This window comes from Chinchilla lanigera, unplaced genomic scaffold (genome assembly GCF_000276665.1).
Source record: "Chinchilla lanigera isolate Chin_1 unplaced genomic scaffold, ChiLan1.0 scaffold00011, whole genome shotgun sequence".
Classification (NCBI taxonomy): domain Eukaryota; kingdom Metazoa; phylum Chordata; class Mammalia; order Rodentia; family Chinchillidae; genus Chinchilla; species Chinchilla lanigera.
The window spans coordinates 16,223,073-16,244,929 of record NW_004955412.1 but is presented as its reverse complement, the minus strand read 5'-3'; the positions used below and the strand labels follow the sequence as shown (position 1 = coordinate 16,244,929).

The 21,857-nt window shown below is 35.8% G+C and overlaps 1 protein-coding gene across 4 annotated transcripts in view; it reads right to left on the bottom strand.

The window, feature by feature from the left end:
* Positions 1-451: 451 nt before the first annotated feature.
* Nxpe2 (neurexophilin and PC-esterase domain family, member 2) overlaps positions 452-21,857 on the bottom strand; it is a 42,581-nt gene continuing 21,175 nt past the window's right edge. For 3 of the 4 annotated variants that reach the window (XM_005378164.1, XM_005378163.2, XM_013510942.1), the window contains 3 exons: positions 21,032-21,093; positions 1,894-2,109; positions 452-1,533 (listed from right to left, as the gene is read on the bottom strand). In XM_005378164.1, the coding sequence (XP_005378221.1) occupies positions 998-1,533; positions 1,894-2,109; positions 21,032-21,093 (814 nt within the window). In that variant the 3' untranslated portion in view covers positions 452-997. The remainder of the gene's footprint in view (positions 1,534-1,893; positions 2,110-21,031; positions 21,094-21,857) is intronic. The other variant, XM_005378165.2, reaches the window with a different exon arrangement.

Sequence of the window (21,857 nt, the reverse complement as noted above, 5' to 3'; positions counted from 1 at the left end):
CAACCTGAATCACTTAGGCTGTACATTCATGGATTTCACCTTTCTTAAAATTAAATTATGGATGATGATCGTGATAGTGTACTATTTAGACAGACATCGAGATCAGCATTGGAGATGGGGTTTCCAAATTTGAGGACTAGGTGGTAGAGCATTTGCCCATTGTGCATGAGGCCCTGTATTCAATTTCTGCTCACATACAGAAAAATTAAAACAAACTTTATTTTCCTCTTTGTAGCAGCATTATTCACAATGTCTAAACGGTGAAAACAACTCAGTTGTCCTTGAACAGATGAAGGGGTAAGCAAAATGTGTTATGGGCAAAGGAATAACATTAATTCTTAAAAAAAAGATAAAGGAAATTCTGATACATGCTACAACATAGATGAATCTTAAAGGACATTCTAAGTGAAATAAGCCAGACACAAGATGACAGACACTTTATATGATTCCATTTATATGAGTAGTCAAACCCATATACAGAAAATATAATAGCATTTCCGGGGCCTGGGGATGAGGGAGATAAGGGAATTATTGTTTAGTAGATAAAAAGTTTCTATTTGAGATGATAAAAATTTCTGGAGATGGATCGGATAATGGTTGCACCTCATTGTGAATGTACTTAATGCCACTGAGCTGTACACTTAAGATAGTTTAAATGGTAAATTTTGTGTTATATATATATACTTAACTACAATTTAAATTTTTTAAACAATTTTATTTTCTCATACCTTGGATTACATTAAAATATCTCTACACTAGATGTGAGATCATTGATTGCGAATGAGGTGGGCCAGGGATATAGCTCAGTGGCACAAGCACATGCCTGGCAAGTGCAAGGTCTGGAGTTTGATTTCCGATACCAAAAAAAATTGTTAAGGGACCAGAGATAAAGCTCAGTTGCACAGTGCCTGCCTGGCAAGCCTGAGGTTGTGAGTTTGAATCCCGATGCCAAAAAAAAAAAAGAGAATGGGTAGTACAATTTTTCTGTGGTTTTTCTCTAGCAAATGTAGTTTAAGAATATGCCAATCTGATCTGCAATAACATAATCCGGTGGGTGAACATCATTAGTGAAATATGCAATTGTCATATCCCAGGCATCAATAATACCCACATTAAGATCCACAAAAATATCCCTCAGGATAAGATTCTGAACATAGCCGTGAAAGTCACTAAACATCTCTGCATTTTGATGTACCTCTCTGGTGTTCTCAGTTTTAAGTATCACCTTGGTCTCAGGGCTTCGTAAGAGAAGACGTTCAATGGCCTTTTTGATGTTGATAGCCCTGCGGATGAAAACGCTGATGGGGAAAGGTCTGAAGTGCTGGCCAATGGTGATTACAACTGCTGTGTCTTTGTCTCCTGCCACCTGGTCAATTTCCCGTGGGATATAGTTTTCATCTTTCAATGAGAATATCTGTTGAGTAACAAATGGATGACTATGCTTTCTCCACTGAATCAAAATGTGTCTGTTGACATCTAGGAGAACATGTGTTTTAAAGACTCCGGTTCCATGATGATCAAAAAATTGTAAGGCTGAGGGAAAACAAATCAATAAATCTTTTAACAAAAGGAAAATGATATAACTTTCAAACATATACAACATCTGAAAAGTGTCATTTCATACTAGAGAACTGCTGTTTATGCAAAGTAGAAAATTTTACTAGAAACCTTAAAATCTTAATAAATTATAATTTTTTTACAGAATACATGAAGAAAAAAAGTGTTAATATCAATGATTGAAAAAGTAAATTTTAATTTTTTATTACAAGCCCAAAGCCAAGTTCGGCAAATTAAAAATAATAACAAAAGATCACAAAAGTAAAATATTCTAACCATTATTTTTTAGAACTTTAAAAATCAACTACAACTTCAAAATAAAAATAAAATACATACTTCTCATAAATTTTTTAAAGTAGTAAATCCACTGTCGCAGTATTGAATCTCCCAGGAGGTAAATAAGTTTTCTTTGCAAACAGTCATTTATACTTTTTGCTGTATTGAACCTGGTTTGTTTGCAAAATGTTGTTATCCAACTTCCTTTCCAAGTATAACCACTGGGGAAAGGGGTCTTCATTCCCACCTGGCATTTCTTTTCTATGTTCACACTCTCTGGCAATAAAAATTCTCAGGTAAGTCATTTTTATTATTGTAAATTATTTGTGAAATACTTTCCTCATTTTCCCCTCCCTTTTCTCTTTTCCTTTCACCCTTCTTTTCATCTCTGTTCCTGCCCTTTCCTCCACAAATATTTATTTAATGAGATCACGTTAAAGGGATGAATTCAAAGTGCTCGCTGAATAATTTCTGTGGAATAAAAATCAGCTTTCCCTCATGCATTCACAGTGTCGCCATGGGGTCCACCTTGTCCTCACCTCACTCAACTGTGAGACAGCCAACCAAAGTTAGGAGAAAGCATGTGGCCATGAAATAGCAGTTCGGCGGTTTAGCCAAATGTTTCACCAATGACATTGGCCTTGCTGAACTGTAACTCTCTCCCTCCTCAATCTATTTCCCCATGAAAGAAGCTTGAAAATGTTGATGAAATGAGTTCATACTTTCATTAACATATTAATTTTTGTATTAATTATTACTAATATATTTATCTTGTGTGTTTCATGATTGTTCTTTAACCAAAAAAATCTTAATCGTTTGATTGTATCTAGAACTGACTATCATATTCTCATTGTGGTCTGACTAGTGCAGAAAAGAAAAAGGAGGACCTAACTCCTTATGCTGAACACTCCACTATTAAGATAACCTACACTGTGGTCACCAATTCTTATTGCGTTTTCACCCAGGCAAGAGTCTGAAGCTACTTGTATATTTGCCACCCAAAAAGCACATTTTTGGTCATCATGTGCATTGTTGAAATTTGAAGCGTAAGTTTAGGACCTTACGTTTATTCACATTGAACTACAACACATATATAAGTGCTTCAAATAAACTAACAGTATGATAGTCTCTTTTAAGAACTTCCTGACTTTAATAGAAGTTACTATCCAAGTATAGGAGAAGCAATAAAGGTGTAATAAAGACTAAAGGGTCGCCTCAAGGATCTAAGAACTTTCTTTAGTATAACAAGTTGGGCAGAGATGATGGTTGCCCAGGCAGAGAAATGACAGTCTTTCTCATAGACTGTGAGGTACAGGTCTGAGTTCATGATTTATTTATATCTGTGGAGTTCTCTGCATACAGTAGGTCTACAGTAAACATTTGCATGAAAAAGGTATAGTCAGTAAGATGTGTACCTAGTAAATACTATAGCAAGAAAGAATATGGAGGAGTGCTGATTGGTAGCAAAATTCAACCTCTCTGAGATCTGAAATCCAGACACTGGAAAATAACAACTTGATGAAGAAAAAAAAAAGCAGATCATCAGAAAATGAAGGAAAGAATAAAAACTATGGAGAAATTGGAAAGGCGATCCACAATACAAAAAAGGAAATAACTCAGACCCTTTTCCTGGCTCCGGAGACTCACAGGGAGGGGAACCTGGCTTCCCAGAAGCAAGGTAAGCATCTAGGGTGGGGAGATCCTGGGAGAAATGGCAGTGGCGGTCACAGCCATGGCAAACTGTAAAAAGAGCACAGGGTTTTGCTCTGAGGGGACTCCTTCCACATGGTGAGCAGCAGTGCAAAAAGGACTGCAGTGTGGGCACTCACCATATTGGCAGACAATACTTGATCAAGTATTATCTGAGGAAGGGATTATTTAAATCTGGACTCAGAACAACTGAAAACAACCTCACTGCAGGGCTCCTAGTGTTACCCTTCCCAGTGACTGGGTAAGAAACAGCCACAGGAGACAGCCACAGACAGGGAGCAGACTAGAAAGAGACCCTCACACACACAAGAAGTTTACCTTCAAGTGGGAAAGGACACAGGCCCAGTGCCCCACAGTGAGAAGCCAGGCTGGGTTGGAGTTGCGCTCAGAAACAGCTGGGTCTAAAAGTGCCTACCAGCATCAAGTACTCAAACCTTTGCACTGCTGCCTACATCCTCCACAGATCTGAGTTCTGATGCTTGATCTCAGTGCAGACATTGTCACAATCTGGGGTCAAAAAGGGGTACCTCTGGAAAGAGGGGTGCACCTCACAAACCCACAGGCCGTCAGGGTAGGTGGAAAAAACTGAGACCCACTGTCTCCAAAACTGTGGATCTTAGAAGGAAATTACTCATTCAAAAACATAGAGAAGAAATTTTTTCACTGCTTTTAGACTCAATTTCTTTGTTCTTTTTTTTGCTCCTTTTTCTCTTTTCCCTTTCTTTTAATGTTTTATGTTTTATTCTCCATATCTTTCTTCCTTTTTTTTATATTCTATTTCTCATCTTTTCTGTTTCTTTTATCTAGTCCTGTGAATATCCTTCTACTCCACAATGGGATCTTTTTTATCACTTTTCTCTCCTCTTTGTCCTCTCCCATTGTTCAATTTTTAAAATTTTTCTTCTTTTATTCTCCCATTCCCAACCCCTTATATCTTTAATAATATAAACATTAAGCTTTATTAATTTTAGATAGTTAATTCTATGCTACTACTGTTGAATTGTTTTCCATCATTAATAGAAGTACAGTTATCACACTTAGTACATGTTCCCTGTATATCAATTTGGTTTATCTTAGGGTTTGGTTTGTCTTAGGGTTTGCAATTATAGATTTCTTTTCTAAGGTTAAGGGTGGGGCATTATTTGTTCTTATGTCAATATGCAGTTTGTCTTGGAAGATCTTGCTGTTACTTATTTACTTGATATTGCCAGGGTCACCTAGTTATTGCTATGAATAGATTTTCCCTGTATAGCAATACCTAGATTACCTTTGTGACATTAGCAATACTGTGGTCCATTAACAGAGAGCTGGATGTTAGGCCAATTACACTGAATTGCCCCCTCCACCCCATTAACAGAGGTGGTTAGATCTTGGAACAGAGGCAAAGAACTATAGTTAGCCATACCCCAAGTGCATTGCTGAAAAAGCAGAATAACTGAAAAGATCTCCACACTAGGAACAAAGTGTTTCCACTATAAGTGACCACAAGCCTAAGATAAAACAAAACAACCAAAAAAAAAAAAATAGAAACAAGAAGGTAAGGCAACAAAATGCCTCTCAAAACTCCCAACTTCCCCAGAGCTAATCCAGGGGCATCAAAGGGGAGGAAAGTAAAAGATAGTCAGCCAAATTATTCCAAAAGACCACAGAGAAGAGTAAAATACAGATCAATAAGATATTCAGTAGGTTCACAGGAACTACAACTAATCAGATAATGGCAGTAAAAAACAAAACAATAAGGGAGCTTATGGAAGATACTAATGAAAACCGGGCTGAGCTAAATAAGATAAAATAGAACATGAATGGCCAGTTTATCAAAGAACTAGAGTCCAGGAAAAGGTTCCTAACAGAAGTCATAGAAATGTTCCAAACAAAAAGTATATTGAAAGTATGGACAGCAGAAGTGAGTAATGTGAAGACAGAATATCAGAATTAGAAGATAAGGAAGCTTTTAAAGACCAATTACTCAGAGATACCTAAAAACAAAAAGAGAACAGGATAATGGGTACAATAGTTGCTAGATGACACAGGAAGACTAAACTAAGATAAACTGGAATCAGTCAAAAATCAGAAGATAACATAAAGAGCATAAAAATCTGTTTACAGAAATAACAGCAGAAAACATTCCAAATATAGGGTAACAAACATACAAATAGTGAGGCATATTGAACTCCTAATAGCCATGCTCAAAAGAGAACCTCTCTATATCACATCACAGTCAAAGCACCAGAAATCTAACACAGGAACAAAATCTTAAAAGCTGTTAAAGAAAAGCAATGAATCACTTATAAAGGTAAACACATCATAATCATCAGACTTCTCAACACCAAAGGTCAGAATTGTTTAGAGTGAAATGTTTCAAGCCAAAAAGGTAACAACTTGAAATCCAGACTTCTTTATCCTGCAAAACTATCTTTCAAAGGTGATGGAGAAATTAGTTACTTCCATGACAGAGTACCTCAAAAAATTCATGATCATTAAATGAGCACTATAAAAATACTCAAGGATATCCTACAAAGAGACAATGAAGCCAATGATGCTAAACAATCTAATAGAATAAATACACCAGGCAAGGTGAGCAGTCGCTAAGCAGGTGAGGATAACAACAGGAAAATAATGCAATGATAGGAATATGTCAATAACTTGCAGTAATAACTCTCAATGTGAATGGTCTCAATTCCTCAATCAAAAGAAACAGACTGGCAGAATGGATCAAGAAACAAAACCCAATGATATGCAGATTAAAAGAAATACACTTAACCTAGGAGAAATACATGATTAAAAATTAAAGGATAGAAAACAATATTCCACAAAATGTGAAAAGTGCATATCAACCTGAAACTGAGCATAAGAGGCAAACAAGGTCACTACATACTGGTGAAGGGAACAATTTGACAGGAAAGATAACAACTATAAATATATGTACACCAAACACTAGCATCCTCAACTTCATAAAACATTTTAAAATATCACATAAATACTAACACAATTGATGCCAGCAGGTGAGACCAGAAAGAGCACACCCAATGTGGTACACATCAGCAGGCAGGACCAGCAGCATGGAAAAGTCCAAAGCAGACAATGTGAACTTCAAGCAGAGTGACAAAAGAGACAAAGCATGTCACTACATACTTGTTAGGGGAAAACTCCAAGAAAAACAGAAAACAATCATAAATACATATACACCAAATACCAGTGCACACAACTACATAAAGCAAATATTAACAGATATGAAAAATCAAATAAGCACTAACAATTATAATGGGGGAACTTAACACCCCACTGTCACAATTAGATAAATCAACTAGACAAAAAAAATATCAACAAAGAAATACCAGAACTAAACCAAACCTGTGAATAAATGAACTTAGTATCTGCCTACCGAGTGTTCTACCCCAAAATATCAGAATACACATTTTACTCAGGTGCACATGGCAAGTTCTCCAAAAGAGAGCACATATTAACCCACATAACATGCTTAAGTAAATGCAGAGGAACTGAAATTATCCCGTGCATATTATCTCACCATAGTGCAATGAAAATGAAAATCATTGGCAAAAGAAACCACAAAAACTCCATAAACACATGGGAATTAAACAACACCCTTCTGAACAACCAATGGGTCACACAGGAAATTAAAGAAGAAATTAAACAGAATCTAAAATTAAATGATAATGCCAACACAACATACTAAACTTATGGGATGCAATGAAAGCAGTTCAAGGAGGGAAATTGCAGTGAATTCTCACATCACAAAAACAGAATTAACTCAATTAAACAACTTAATGTTGAACCTCAAACTTCTAGGAAAAAGAAGAAAAAATCAAACCCAAAACCCATACAAGGGAGGAACTTATGAAAAGATCATAGAAGAAATTAATGCAATTGAAACTAAGAAAATAATACAAAGAATCAATGAACTGAAGAGTTGGTTCTTTGAAAAATTAAATAAAATTGATAAACCCTTAGCCAACCTTATCAAAAAGGGGAAAGAAAAGGCTCAAATTCAAGCAATTAGGAATGAGAAGGATGAAATCACAATGGATCATGTGGAAATCAGGAAGATCATCAATACCTACTTTGAGAACCTATATTCTAATAAGAAGGAAAACCCAGAAGAAATGGACAGGTTCCCAGACACATATGATTGGCAAAACTGAATGAAGAAGATATAAAAATTCTAAATAACCCAATATCAGTCAGTGAAATTGAAAATTTAACAACAAAGAAAACCCCACGTCCTGATAGATTCACTGTTGAATGCTACAAAAAATTTAGAGGAGGTCTACTGCCACCAATGCTGAAACTCTTTAATGAAATTGAAAGGGAAGCAAAACTTCCAAAATCATTCTGAAAGCAAGTATTACCCTGTTACAAAAACCAGAAAAGGACTCAACCAAAAAGAAAACCGCAGTTGATTCTCCCTAATGAACATAGATAGGAAAATCCTCAATAAGATACTGGCAAACAGAATACAACAAATCATCAGACATCATGATCAAGTAGAATTCATCCCAGAGATGCAGGAATGGTTCAACATGCAAATCAATAAATGTAATACATCATATCAATAGAGCCAAAGACAAAAATCACATGATCATCTCAATAGATGCAGAAAGAGCACTTGACAAAATCCAACACCCATTCATGATAAAAACTACAGAAAATCAGAATAGATAGTCTTTACCTTAATCTGATAAAAGCCATCTATGACAGACCAACATAATAAATGGCCAGAACTGAAGACTTTCACTTCAAAATCAGGAACAAGGTAATGATGTCACCATCACTATCACCACTCTGAACATTAGCCAGAGCAATTAGACAAGAGAAAGAAATAAAAGGAGTAAGGATAGGAGAGGAAGAAGTGAAATTATCATTATATGCAGGTGTGATTATATTGTACATAGAAGAACCTGACTCCACCAAAAGACTTGTAGATTTAATAGCCAAATTGAGTATTGTAGCTGGATACAAAGTCAACACTTAAAAATCAATAGCCTTCCCATACACAAATAACACACTCACTGAGAGAGAAATTAGGGAAATCACATCTGTCACAATAGCATCCAAAAAATGAAATATTTAGGAACCAATCTAAAAAAGGAAGTAAAAGTTCTATATATTGAAAATTATAGCACTCTGAAAAAGGAAATCAAATAGGATATCAGAAAATGGAAAGATATCCCCCAGCTCGTGGGTTGGAAGAACCAACAGAGAAAATGGCCATACTCCCAAAATTGTCATATAAATGTAAGGCAAACCCAATCAAATTACCACTAAAATACCTCACAGAATTAGACAAAACGTTCATAAAGTTCATTTGGAATAAGAAGGGTCCTAGAATAGCAAAAACAATTCTTGGTAACAAAGCGAAGGCAAGGGGCATCACAGTCCTTGACTTGAATTATACTACATAACTACTGGGATAAAACAGCATGGTACAGTTGCTGTTTAAAACAACAGATGAGAAGATTCAGAAACAACTCCAAACACACTCAGCCACCTTAAATTTGACAAAATGGCCAAACACATTCACTGGAAGAAAGATAGCCCCTTTAATAAATGGTATAGGGAAAACTGGCTTTCCACATTCCAAAGATTAACACTAGACCTATGTCTATCACCATGCACCAAACTAAAATTGAAATGGATCAAAGATCTAAATATTAAAAGAGAAACACTAAATTTGCTGGAGGAGAGAATAGGCAGAACTCTTGAAGATATAAGTAGGCAAAGGCTTCATGACAAAACCCCAATCACACAGGAAATAATACAAAGAATCAACAACTGGGATCTCATCCTATTAAAAGGCTTTTGCACAGAGAATTAAATCACCAACAGAATGAAAAGACAATCCACAAAGTGGGAAAAATTATAGCCAAGAGTCCCTCAGACAAAGGACTTATATCTAGAACATACAAAAAGTTGAAAAAAAAATCAGATGCCTTCTAAATTTAAAGACCAAATCCAAAAATGGGCATAAAAGATGAATATACACTTCTCAGATGAAGAAATACCAACTGAAAATAAATATATGGAAAAATGTTCAATACCACTGATTATTAAAGAGATGCAAATTAAAACAATTATGAGATTCCATCTCACTCCAGAAAGAATGGTTACTATCAAGAAATCAATCAATAACAAATGCTAGAGGGGCTGTGGGGAAAAGAGAACCCTTCCCCACTGTTGGTGGGTATGTAGACTGGTGCAATCACTGTGAAAATCAATGTGGAAAATCCTCAAAAAGCTAGGATTAGAGGTCCCATTCGACCCAGCTACTTCCCTTTTGGGTATCTTCCCAGAAGAATTAAAAATATATTATAGCAATATATGTGTGCCCTGTTTATAGCAACACAGTTTGTAATAGCTAAATCTTGGAAACAACCCCAATACCCATCAACAGAGGAATAGAGAAAAAAGATGTGGTTTTTTTCATAAAATAGAATACTACTCAGTCATAAAGAAGGATAAATTTGAGACATTTCTAGGTAAATGAATGAAACTTGAGATCATACTCTTAAGTGAAATAAATCAGACTCACATACATAAATGCCACATTGTCTCCCTAGTGTGAGAGACAGAAAAAGTAAATGAAAACCAAATTGTACAATAGATATTGTCCAATAGGAAGAAATTATTCAAAAAAAAAAAAAAAAAGAGGAACTAGGGATGGAAAATGGGGAAAGGAGGGATGGGAAAAGGAAAAAGAGATTTTTAAAAAGGATAAAATGGAAACAAAGCTTTGTAAATAAGGAGAGGAAGAAAGGTTAAAGGGAGGAGAGGAGACTAGGGAAAGAAGAGTAATCAAAATACATTATGTACAGGTACATACTGCCTTTGATGAATATGATCATTATGTACAACTCAAGTGTACCAATAAACTCAATTAAAGTCTATAAAAAATAAATAAAATAATTTTCAAATTAAAAAAATACCAACACAATTATAAATGTGGATATCGGTGTGTCTGCCTCAGCTGGGCTGAGCCCGGGACATCTTCCGGAAGCCTGGTGAGTCTGGGCTCTGCATCCCTGACCAGCATGCAAGGCAGGCGAAACCTCGGGCACCCTCTAGGGCCTAGGAGGCTCCCTGCCACACCCATAGTGTGTCTTCCAGGGCTGGGCCAAACATGACACCTTTATGAACCTGTTGAGCTATTCTGGGGCCTCCTCCACTAGGGTGTGAGGCACGTGGATTCCTAGACAATGTCTGGGGCCTTGGTGATCACTGCCAGAACAATTCACACACCCCTGATAGCTCAGTTGAAACCTGAACATAGTCAGCAGCCTCAAGGAGTTCACCCTCACCCCTCCCCTTCCAGTGTGGGAAGCAGGCTCTGTCCTGGGCAATATCTGAAGCCTTGGTGAACTTGACCTGCATCTCCCACTACTCTTGTGGAAGCTGAGTTGAGCCTCAGATAGTCTCAGGAATACCGGTGAGCCTCCCTTGCCCTTCCCACACACTCCTGGGACCCCACTGAATGCAGGAAAGGTAGGGAGCACCCCATCTTGCCACCACTCACCAGCACAGGAGTTACACTGAAAACTGGGGATCTTCAGGCTCTCACCCTGCCACTCACACACAATCAGGACAGTGAGACTGCACTACAGGGAGACTGTGGTTCTTCAAAAATGACAAAACAAAGGAGCAAAATGCAATCCCAGACCTCCACACCACCCAAAACAAGTCCAGGAGGAATCAACACAGAAGAGCCTGGAAGTCATACACCTGAAATTTCTGAAATGATAGCAAATGAAGTAAAGAAACAACTCCATCAGGCCATAGAAAACATCAGATCAGAAATAATGTCTCAGATGAGAAAAGAAATGACAACAATAATGAAAGAAGTGTTCAGCATATCTAAAGATGATATAGACAAGAAAATAGAAGAGCATAGCAACCCAATGAAACCTTCAGGGAACAATATAGAAAAGAACTAGAAGATATGAAACAGATGCAAGCAGATATCCAGGAACTTAAAAATTCCATTGAAAGCTTGCAAAACTGCCTGAATGAAGCTGAAGATAGACTTTCAGACCTTGAAGACAGCATTGCCACTAATGAACATGAAAGAAGGGATCTCTTAAAAACAACAAGGAACCAGGAAATAACAATTCAACAACTGCAAGACTAAGCAAAGAGAAACAATGTCAGATTAATAGGTTTTAATGAAACAGCAGGTGCCAACACAAATGACATAAAAAGACTATTTGCAGAAATAATAGCAGAAAATTTCCCAGGAATGGTAAGAGAACCAGACATCCAGATAAGTGAAGCATATAGAACTCCAGTTAATCATAACCAAAATAAATCTACCCCCAGACATATAGTGATCAAGATCCCAGAAACTCAACACAAGCTCAAAATATTAAGACCTGTTAGAGAAAAGAAACAGATCACCTATAAAGGAAAGCCTATCAGAATCACTGCAGACTTCTAAACATAAACCATCAAGGCAAAAAGATCTTCAAATGATGTATTTCAGGTACTGAAAGAAAACAACTTCCAACTTAGATTGATGTACCCTGCAAAACTATCTTTCAAATTTAATGGATAAATAAAATACTTTCATGATGAAAAACAACTGAAGAAATTCATGAGCACCTAACCAATCCTACAAAGAGTACTAAAAGATATACTAGAAAGAGATAAAACAGAACACAACTTCAAGGACAACAACAGAAAGGAACCACCAAGCAGAGCAAGCAATTAAACAGAGGGGGGAACAGGAGGATCCAACAGCAGGAGAATAGCATGACAAAGATTAGCCAGTACATATCAGTTATAACCATCAATGTAAATGTTCTCAATGCATCAACCAAAAGAAGCAGACTTGCAGAGTGGATTAGGAAACAAAACCCAACTACACGCTGTATACAAGAAACACATTTAACTCAAAAGGAAATTCAAAGACTGAAAATTAAAGGATGGAAAGCAATACTCCATGTGACAGGAATCCAGAAAAAAGAAGGTATAGCTATTCTGTTTGCAGACAACGTGAACTTCAAACCAAATACAATCAAAAGAGATAAAGAAGGTCACTACATACTTGTGAAGGAGAAGTTTCAAGAGGAAGAGATGACAATCATAAACTTCTATGCACCAAATATAGGAGCACCCACCTATATAAGTCAAATTCTAGCAGACATGAAAAATGAAATAAGTAGCAACACAATCATAACAGGGGACTTTAACACACCATTGTCACAAAGAGACAGATCAACTAGACAAAAAATTGGGGAAGAAATAACAGAATTTAAACAAACGTGTGAACATATGGACTTAGAAGACCTTTACAGAGTGTTCCACCCAACAGCAGAAGAATATACATTCTTCTCAGCTGCCCTTGGGATGTTCTCTAAAATAGACCATATACTAGTTTAAGTAAATGCAAAGGAATTGAGATTATTCCATGTATACTATCAGACCATAGTGCAATGAAATTGGAAATTAATGACAAAAGAAAACCCAAAAACTCCATAAACAGCTGGAAATTAACATCCTCCTGAACAACCAATGGGTCACAGATGAAATCAAAGTGGAGATTAAACACTATTTACAATCAAATGAAAATGGAGATACAACCTACAGGAACCTGTGGGATGCAATGAGAGCAGTCCTCAGAGGGAAATTTATAGCAGTGAACTCCCACCTTAGGAAAATAGAGCAAGCACAAATAAACAATCTTATGCTGCACCTTAAGTTCCTAGAAAAACAAGAGCAAGTCAAACCCAGAGCCCAAAGAAGGCAGGAAATTACAAAGCTCAGAGCAGAAATTAATGCAATGAAGACTAAAAAAAAAATACAAAGAATTAATGAATTGAACAGTTGGTTCTTTGAAAGAATAAATAAAATGGATAAAGCCCTAGTCGATCTTATCAAAAAAAAGGAAAGAAAAACTGAAAAAAATGCAATAAGGAATGAAAGGGGGTATAATCACTACAGGTCCTGAAGAAATTCAGAAGATCATCAGTACCTACTTTGAAAATGTTTACACTCATAGGATCGAAAACACAGAGGAAATGGACAGATTTCCAGATACATATGAATTACCAAAGCTGAATGAAGAAGATATAAAAATCCTGAATAACTCAATATCAGCCAGTGAAATTGAGAATATAATTAAAAACTTGCCAATGAAGAAAAGCCTAGGTCCTGATGGATTCACAGCTGAATTCTACAAGGATTTAGGGAAGATTTAACAGCAATTCTTCTCAAACTCTTTAATGAAATTGAAAGGGAAGGAATTCTCCCCAACTCATTCATTCCTGGAGGAAAGTATTATTCTGATACCAAAACGAGAGAAAGACCCAACCAAGAAAGAGAACTACAGACCAATCTCTCTATTGATTATAGATGCAAAAATTCTCAGTAAAATACTAGCAAACAGAATACAACAAGTCATCAAGAAAATTATACACCATGACTAAGTGAGATTCATACCAGCAATGCAGGGATGGTTCAATATACACAAATAAAGCAATACACCATGTCAATAGAACCAAGGAAAAAATCACATGATCATATCTATTGATGCAGAAAAAGCCTTCAGTAAAGTCCAACACTCATTCATGTTGAAAATCCTACAGAAAATAGGAACATATGACCTTTTCCTAAAGCTGATCAAAGCCATCGATGATAAACCAATAGCTAATATCATACTAACTGGTCAAAAATTGAAAGCTTTCACTTTAAAATCAGGAACAAGAAGGATGTCCACTGTCACCACTCCTATTCAATATAGTTCTGGAAATATTAACTAGAGCAATTAGACAAGAGATAAAAGGAATAAGGATAGGAAAGGAAGTAGTGAAATTGTCATTATTCACAGATGACATGATTCTCTATATAGAAGACCCCAAAAAATCCATCAAAAGTCTCATGGATTTAATAACCAAATTCAGTAGCATAGCTGGATACAAAGTTAACACTCAGAAGTCAATAGCATGCCTGTACATGAGTAACAAACAGACTGAGAGGAATTAAGGAAACCACATCTTTCACAATAGCATCTAAAAAGATGAAATACTTAGGAATCAATCTAACAAAAGAAGTAAAAGCTCTATTCAGTAAATGGAAAAATATTCCTTGCTCATGGATAGGAAGAACCAACATTGTGAAAATGGCCATACTCCCAAAATTGTTGTACAGATTCAATGTAATCCCAATTAAAATACCATTAGTATACCTCACAGATCTAGAGAAAACACTCCTAAAGTTCACCTGGAACCAGAAGAGGCCTAGAATAGCAAAAGCAATCTTGGCAAACAAAGGAAAGGCAGGAGGCATCACAATTCCTGACTTAAAATTACATTACAAAGCTACTGTGATAAAATCAGCATGGTACAGGTACATAAACAGACCTGAAGATCAATGGAACAGATTACAAGATACAGATACAACTACAAGCACACTCAGTCACCTTATCTTTGACAAACAGGTCAAACATGTTGAATGGAAGGAAGATAGCCTCTTTAATAAATGGTGTTGGAAAAACTGGCTTTCCACATGCTGAAGACTAAAACTAGACCCATGTCTTTCATCATGCACTATATTAAAGTCAAAGTGGATCAAAGATCTAAATATTAAAACAGAAACACTAAATTTATTGGAAAAGAAAGTAGGTAAGAATCTTGACAACATTGGGGTAGGCAGAGAGTTCATGAACAAAAACCAAACTGCATGGGAAATACTTCAAAGAATCAACAACTGGGATCTCATCTTATTCAAAAGTCATTCCACATCTAAAAAAATCACCAATAAAGTAAAAAGAAAACCCATGAATTGGGAAAAAGTTTTAGCCAACTGCCCCTCAAAGGACTTCTATCTACAACATACAAAGAAAAAAAATCAGGCCTCCCAAATTCAAAGACCCAATCCAAAAATGGGCATCTGAGATGAATACACACTTCTCTAATGAAGAGATACTAATGGCTAATAAATACATGAAAAAGTGTTCAACGTCATTAGTCATTGGAGAAATGCAAACTAAAACAACACTGAGATTCCATCTCACCCCAGAAAGAATGGCTATCATCAAGAAATCAGCCAATAACAAATGCTGGAGAGGCTTTGGGGAGAAAGGAACCCTAATCCACGGCGGGTGGGAGTGTAGATTGGTGAAACCACTGTGGAAATCAACTTGGAGATGCCTCACAAAACTATGATTAGAAGTCCCATTTAACCCAGCTAGTCCCCTTCTGGGTATTTTCCCAGAAGAATTAAAGACATCATACCACAGCAATATATGTGCACCCATGTTTATAGTGGCACAATTTATTATTGCTAAATCTTGGAAACAGCGCAGATGCCCATCCACTGAGGAATGGATAAAAAAGTTGTGGTATTTTTATATAATGGAGTATTACTCAGCTATTAAAAAAGATGATCTCAAGGCTTTTGTAGGTAAATGGATGCAACTGGAGACCATACGCATAAGTGAAATAAATCGGATCCACATGTGTAAACATCATATTGTCTCCTACGTGTAGGAACCTGAAACACTAGGTAAAACTCAAAACGTACAATAGATGATAGGAAAGAGAAAGCAATTGCTCAAAGGAAGGAATGACTGGGATGAGGGAAAGAAGAAAAAAGAAAGAAGGAAAGGAAAACATAAATATATATATGAATAGCTGCCATAACTGTATTGCTGATGTCTGATGGTGTATTGAAATGAACAGTTAATGCTCACAATTTTTTATGTTCTGATCGACTGTGCATGCTTGTGTCTGGTGGTCTGAGAAACTGATTTGAAGGTAACAATATGCAATGGAATTACAATGGTGAACTCCTATCATCTTGTCTAGTGAAACTCTCTAATATCTCTAACGTTTTATTGAAGAATTATTTTCTTAATCTCTCTAATGTTTTGAGCAATCTTTCATTCTTACATCTGATAATCTGAGCAATGAATTTGAGGATAGTGATATGCAACATAACAACCACTGTTGATTTGTATTAATTTGTCTTGAGACCCTGTATCACTTTGAATGTTTTTGCTTTGATTTGTTTATGTTAATGATACTGGTATGCTGCTACTGTTCTATTTTTTTGTTTGTGTCTCATGTAGTACTCTCTTTAAAATAAAAATTTTAAAAAATGCGGATTTCAATACCCTGTGTCAAAAATAGACAACTCAACTAAAAAAAAAAAATTAGTAAAGAAATAATCAGGACTTGGGGATTTAGCTCAGTGGCACAGCACCTGCCTGGCAAGCACAAGGTCATGAGTTCAATTCCTGGTACCGGAAGAAAAACAAAAACAAACCAAAAAAAAAAAGAAATAATAAGACTTGAGCTAAACTTTCAAACAAATGGACTTAATAGATATCTACAGCATCCCACCCAACAACAGGACACACATTCCTCTCAGCAGCCCATGGAACTTTAATAGACCCCATGCTAGCCCATGAAGCATGCTTAAATAAATGCAAAAGAATAAAAATTATCCCATGCATATTACTGCAATGAAATTAGAAATCAATGGCAAAAGAAACCATAGAACATATGCAACCATGGAAACTGAACAATGCCTTTTTGAATAATGAATGGGTCAGTGAAGAAATCAAAGAAGAAACTAGTTCCTAGAATCACAATAATTTCACTGCAACATACCAGGACACATGGGGCACAATGAAAGCAGGCCTGAGAGGGAAATTTATAGCTGTGAGTGCCCACATCAGAAAAATAGAGCGAGACAAGTAAATAACCTAATGATGCACTTCAAGGTCCTAAAAAAAGAACAATCCAAATCCAAGGCTAATAAAAAGAAGGAAGTTATAAAGATTGGAATAGAAATTAATGAAATTGTGAATAAATACAGTATAATCAATGAACTGATTAAAGAACTGATCTTTGAAAGAATAAACAAAATAGACAAAACCTTAGCCAATCATACCAAAAAGAGGAAAGAAAAGATCCAAGCAAATGCAATTTTAAATTTAAAGAGTGAAATCCACAAGATAGCTAATATAATTATATTACTAATTTCCACTGGTTTATTGAAAGGAACAATTAATGTTTGTTTGATCAGTCTTACATGCCTATATCTGGTTGTCTGAGTAACCACTTTGAAATGACAATATGTAAAACAATAACCATTGTTAATTTCCTATCACCTGCTTTGAAATTTTGCATCATTTTTATTGTTTTTATGTTGTTTTGTTTATGTCTTTGTTTTTGTTCCTTCCCTTTAAAATAAAAGTAAAAAGTAAAAAATGAAATCCAAAGATTGTTAGTGACTACTCAAACAACCTATACTTTAATAAAATGGAAAATTTAGAAGAAATAGATAGATTCCTAGATACATATGACCCACAAAAGCTGAACCAAGAAGACATAAAAATCCTGAACATTCTAATCTTGTGTAATGAAACTGAAAAAGAAATAAAAGTACCAATAAAGAAAAGCCCAGGTTCCAATGGATTCACTCTTGAATTCTACAAAGTCTTCAGGAAAGACCTAATGCCAATACCTCTCAAACTCCTTAATAAAAGCAGAAGGGAAGAAGTACTCCCAAAGCCATTACTCTGATTTCAAAACCAGAAAAGGACCCAAAAAAAACCAGCGCTACAGGACAATCTTTTCAATAAACATTGACACAAATATCCCCTGCAAGATCTTGACAAACAGGGTCCATTAAATAATCAAAAATATTACACATTGTGACCAGGTAGGATTTATCCCACGGATGCAGGGATGGTTCAACATATGCAAATCAATAAATGTAATACATCACATAAACAGAAACAAGGACAAAAATCACATGATCATCTCCTTATCATCTTTTGACTCAGAGAAAACCTTGGACAAAATCCAATATCTATTCATGATAAAACCACTAAAGAAGTCAGGTATGCTGGTGCACACCTGCAATCCCAGTGCTCAGGAGGTGAGGCAGGAGGATCACTGTGAATTTGATGTCAGCCTGAGCTACATAGTGAGTTCAAGACCAACCTTCACTACAAAGCAAGAGCCTCTCTCAAGCAAACAAACAAACAAATAAACAAACACTAAAGAAATAAGTGTAAAAGACCTTACCTCAATCCAATAAAATCCATTTATAACAATGGTCAACATCATACTAAGTGGGGAGAAGCTTAAATCTTTCCCTGTAAAATCAAGAATAAGTCCAGTATCTCTGCTATGACCACTACTGCTCATTATAGTCCTCAAACATTAGCCAAAGCAATGAGGCAAGAAAAAAAAAAAGGAGGGGTTATGTGAAAGAATAGAGGAATTCAAATTATCTTCATTTTCAGATGATGTGATCCTCTACATAGAACACCACCCAAATTCTATCAAAATACTCCTAGAATTAACAACCAAATTCAGTAGTATAGCAAGAAACAGTCAACACTCGTAAATCGGTAGCATTCCTGTACATCAGTAGCACTCAAGAAGAAAAAAATAGGGCAAGTTGAGCATGATGGCACACAGCTGTAATTCCAGCACTTGGGAGGCTGAGGCAGGAGCATTACCATGAGTCTGAGGCCAGCCTGAGCTACATGATGAATTCAGTGCCAGGCTAAACTACATGGTAAGACCTTGTCTTAAGGAAGTAAGAGTGATTATTTTAAGGTTAGGTTTCATTTTGGGAGGCAGAGAGTAATAAAAGCAATCCTGAGCAACAAGAGCAAAGCAGGAAGCATTTCAATATCTGACTTCAAATTATAGAGTACTACAAAGTGACAGTGATAAAAATAGCATGGTATTAGCAAGAAAAATAATACAGACATCTGGATCAACGGAATAGAATAGAGGATGCAAAAACAACTCCAAACACAGTCAGCCACCTGACCTTTGATAAAGGAGCCAAATCCTTATATGAGAAACCCAAAATATAAATAAAGAGCAAAATAAGGTAGATAAAGAGAAATAATGAGATTGATCTTTTGAATATGGGAAGGGGACCAAGAAATAGAGGGAAGGGAGAGTGAGGGACAGGAAGGGAATATTAAAAATTAGGATGTGTTAGGTACATGTACCAACACCACATAAGAAATGCAGTCTTTATGTATTACAGACATTTACTTATTTGTTTATTTATTGGTACTGGGACTCGAACTTAGGACCTTGCACTTGCCAGGCAAGAGCTTGTGCCACTGAGCTATATCCCCAGCCCTTGTATTACAAACATGTACTAATAAAAAATGTTTCTTAAAGAGTGTTATAATAGATATCATTTTCTTACATGAAATTAACTTTAATTCCAGTGTATCAGAAACATCATTTTATGAGCAGGGTGATTTTTTGTTACCATTACAATTCATGTGACAAAACTGAAAAAGAATCCACAGAAGTTGCTAGTTCATAAAACTTTAAGTGAGGTGATTTGCCTGAAAGAGATATTAGAATCCACTAGAGAAATTTCTGAACCCTGACTCTGTGCAGTTCATTTTTATATAGCATCAGCACCCAATTATTGGCTTTGGGGGAATAAGTGGAAATACAAATAAGCTATACATGTTGAAAGAAATGAGCTGAAATTAATGGTTTTCTTGGACTTCTATATCTGACTCAGAATGAAAATTGGCTTAAAGTGATATAAAAATAATTTTCCTTTTTTATTTTAGACAGAAAGGAAAAAACAAAGTAATAAGAACAAAGGCAAAAACAACAAAAAACAATAAAAACAATACAGGATTTCAAAATAAGATGATAGGAAATTAACAATGGTTGTTATATTACATATTGTTATCTTCAACGAAGTTGCTCAGATTACCAGATGTAAGAATGCAAGATTGATCAAACAATTAAACATTGACTGTTCCTTTCAATAAATCACTGGAATTTAGTGGTACAATTATCTTACATATCTTGTATACATCTATATTTATCTACCTGTATATCTATATATATGTATGTATACTGTATATATATTTCCCTTCATTTTCTCCTTTCCCCCATCCCATTTTTCTTTCCTTTTAAAAAATAGTGAAATAAATTAGACCCATGTGTGTAAACATCATATTGTCTCACTAGTGTGAAAAAAATGACAAGTAAATAAGATCTGAAATGCGTAATAGATGGTGCAAATTGGAAAGAAACTGTTCAAAAGAAAAGGCAACCTGTGAGAGGGAAAGGGGACATGAAGAAAGTAAAAATATATGCATATACAAGATAGTTAAGATTGTTATACAGCTAATTTCTCTTAGTTCATTGAAAAGAAAGTCCTGTGCAAATATTGTATAGACAAGATAGCATACATATATCTTCTACTCTGAATAACTACGAGGAAGGCCACAATACCCAATGTATTAACTATTGTAACTGTCCTAATAACTTGTCTTGAAACTCGATTTCATTGTTATGTTCATATTTTTTCAATGAAAATAATTTTCAAGAATAAAATCCCTTCTTTAAAACCTAAGGTGAGTGATAGGAAATAAGAGATCAGAGATCAAAGTGGCCAATGTAGAGTAAAAATGTCTGTAAAGGAATAAATTATAAGTACACAGGCAAAGGCACATTAGACTTACTGTTACATGGTAAAACTTTGATGGAGGTAAAGTTCTTCATCATTTCAATCCCTACGTTGGACCTTCAAAAAATCGGAAAATAAGTTAGTCTAACATTTGTCCAGATGTTACAGTAAGAATGCCTCGCTGGTTTAGATTAGTTGAACCACTCTTAACTCTCTGAAAAAGTTTTTTTTCATTATTTTGATCCATTTTGTCTTCTAAATTTTTCTATTATTTATTAGTGCACATTAATTACACAAAGTAATGGGTTTCACTGTAGCATTTTCATACACAAAACAACATATTTTGAGCACATCCATTTAAGATGTTCTTGGGAAATAAATTGGTCAGAATGTGGGAAAAGTGTTCCTAGCTGATACGGAGAATCTAGGAATCTAAAAACTATAGTAATTCAAACCCTCATCAACTGCCCCTGGTTCCTCTGCTGTAGTGGAGATTGAATCTAAGGCCTTCACACTATGCTACATCTACATCCCCTTTTTATTTCTTTATTCTGAGACAGAGCTCACCAAGTTCCCAAGTTACCCAGGTTGGCTTGAACTTATGATCCTCCTACCTCAGCCTGCCAGAGTGCTGGGTGTCTAGTAATGCAGCACCACACCTAGCTTCTTACCAACTTTGGCAATGCTCTCAAATTCAAGCATCTATTGGAATTACCTGGACTATTTGGTACAAATCAAATTGCTGAGCCTCACACACCACAATTTCTGATTCAGTAGTTCTGGGATGAGGCTTAAGAATTTAGATTTCTAGGATGAGATCCCAGTTGTTGATTCTTTGAAGTGTTTCATGAGCAGTTTGGTTTTTGTTCATGAACTCTCTG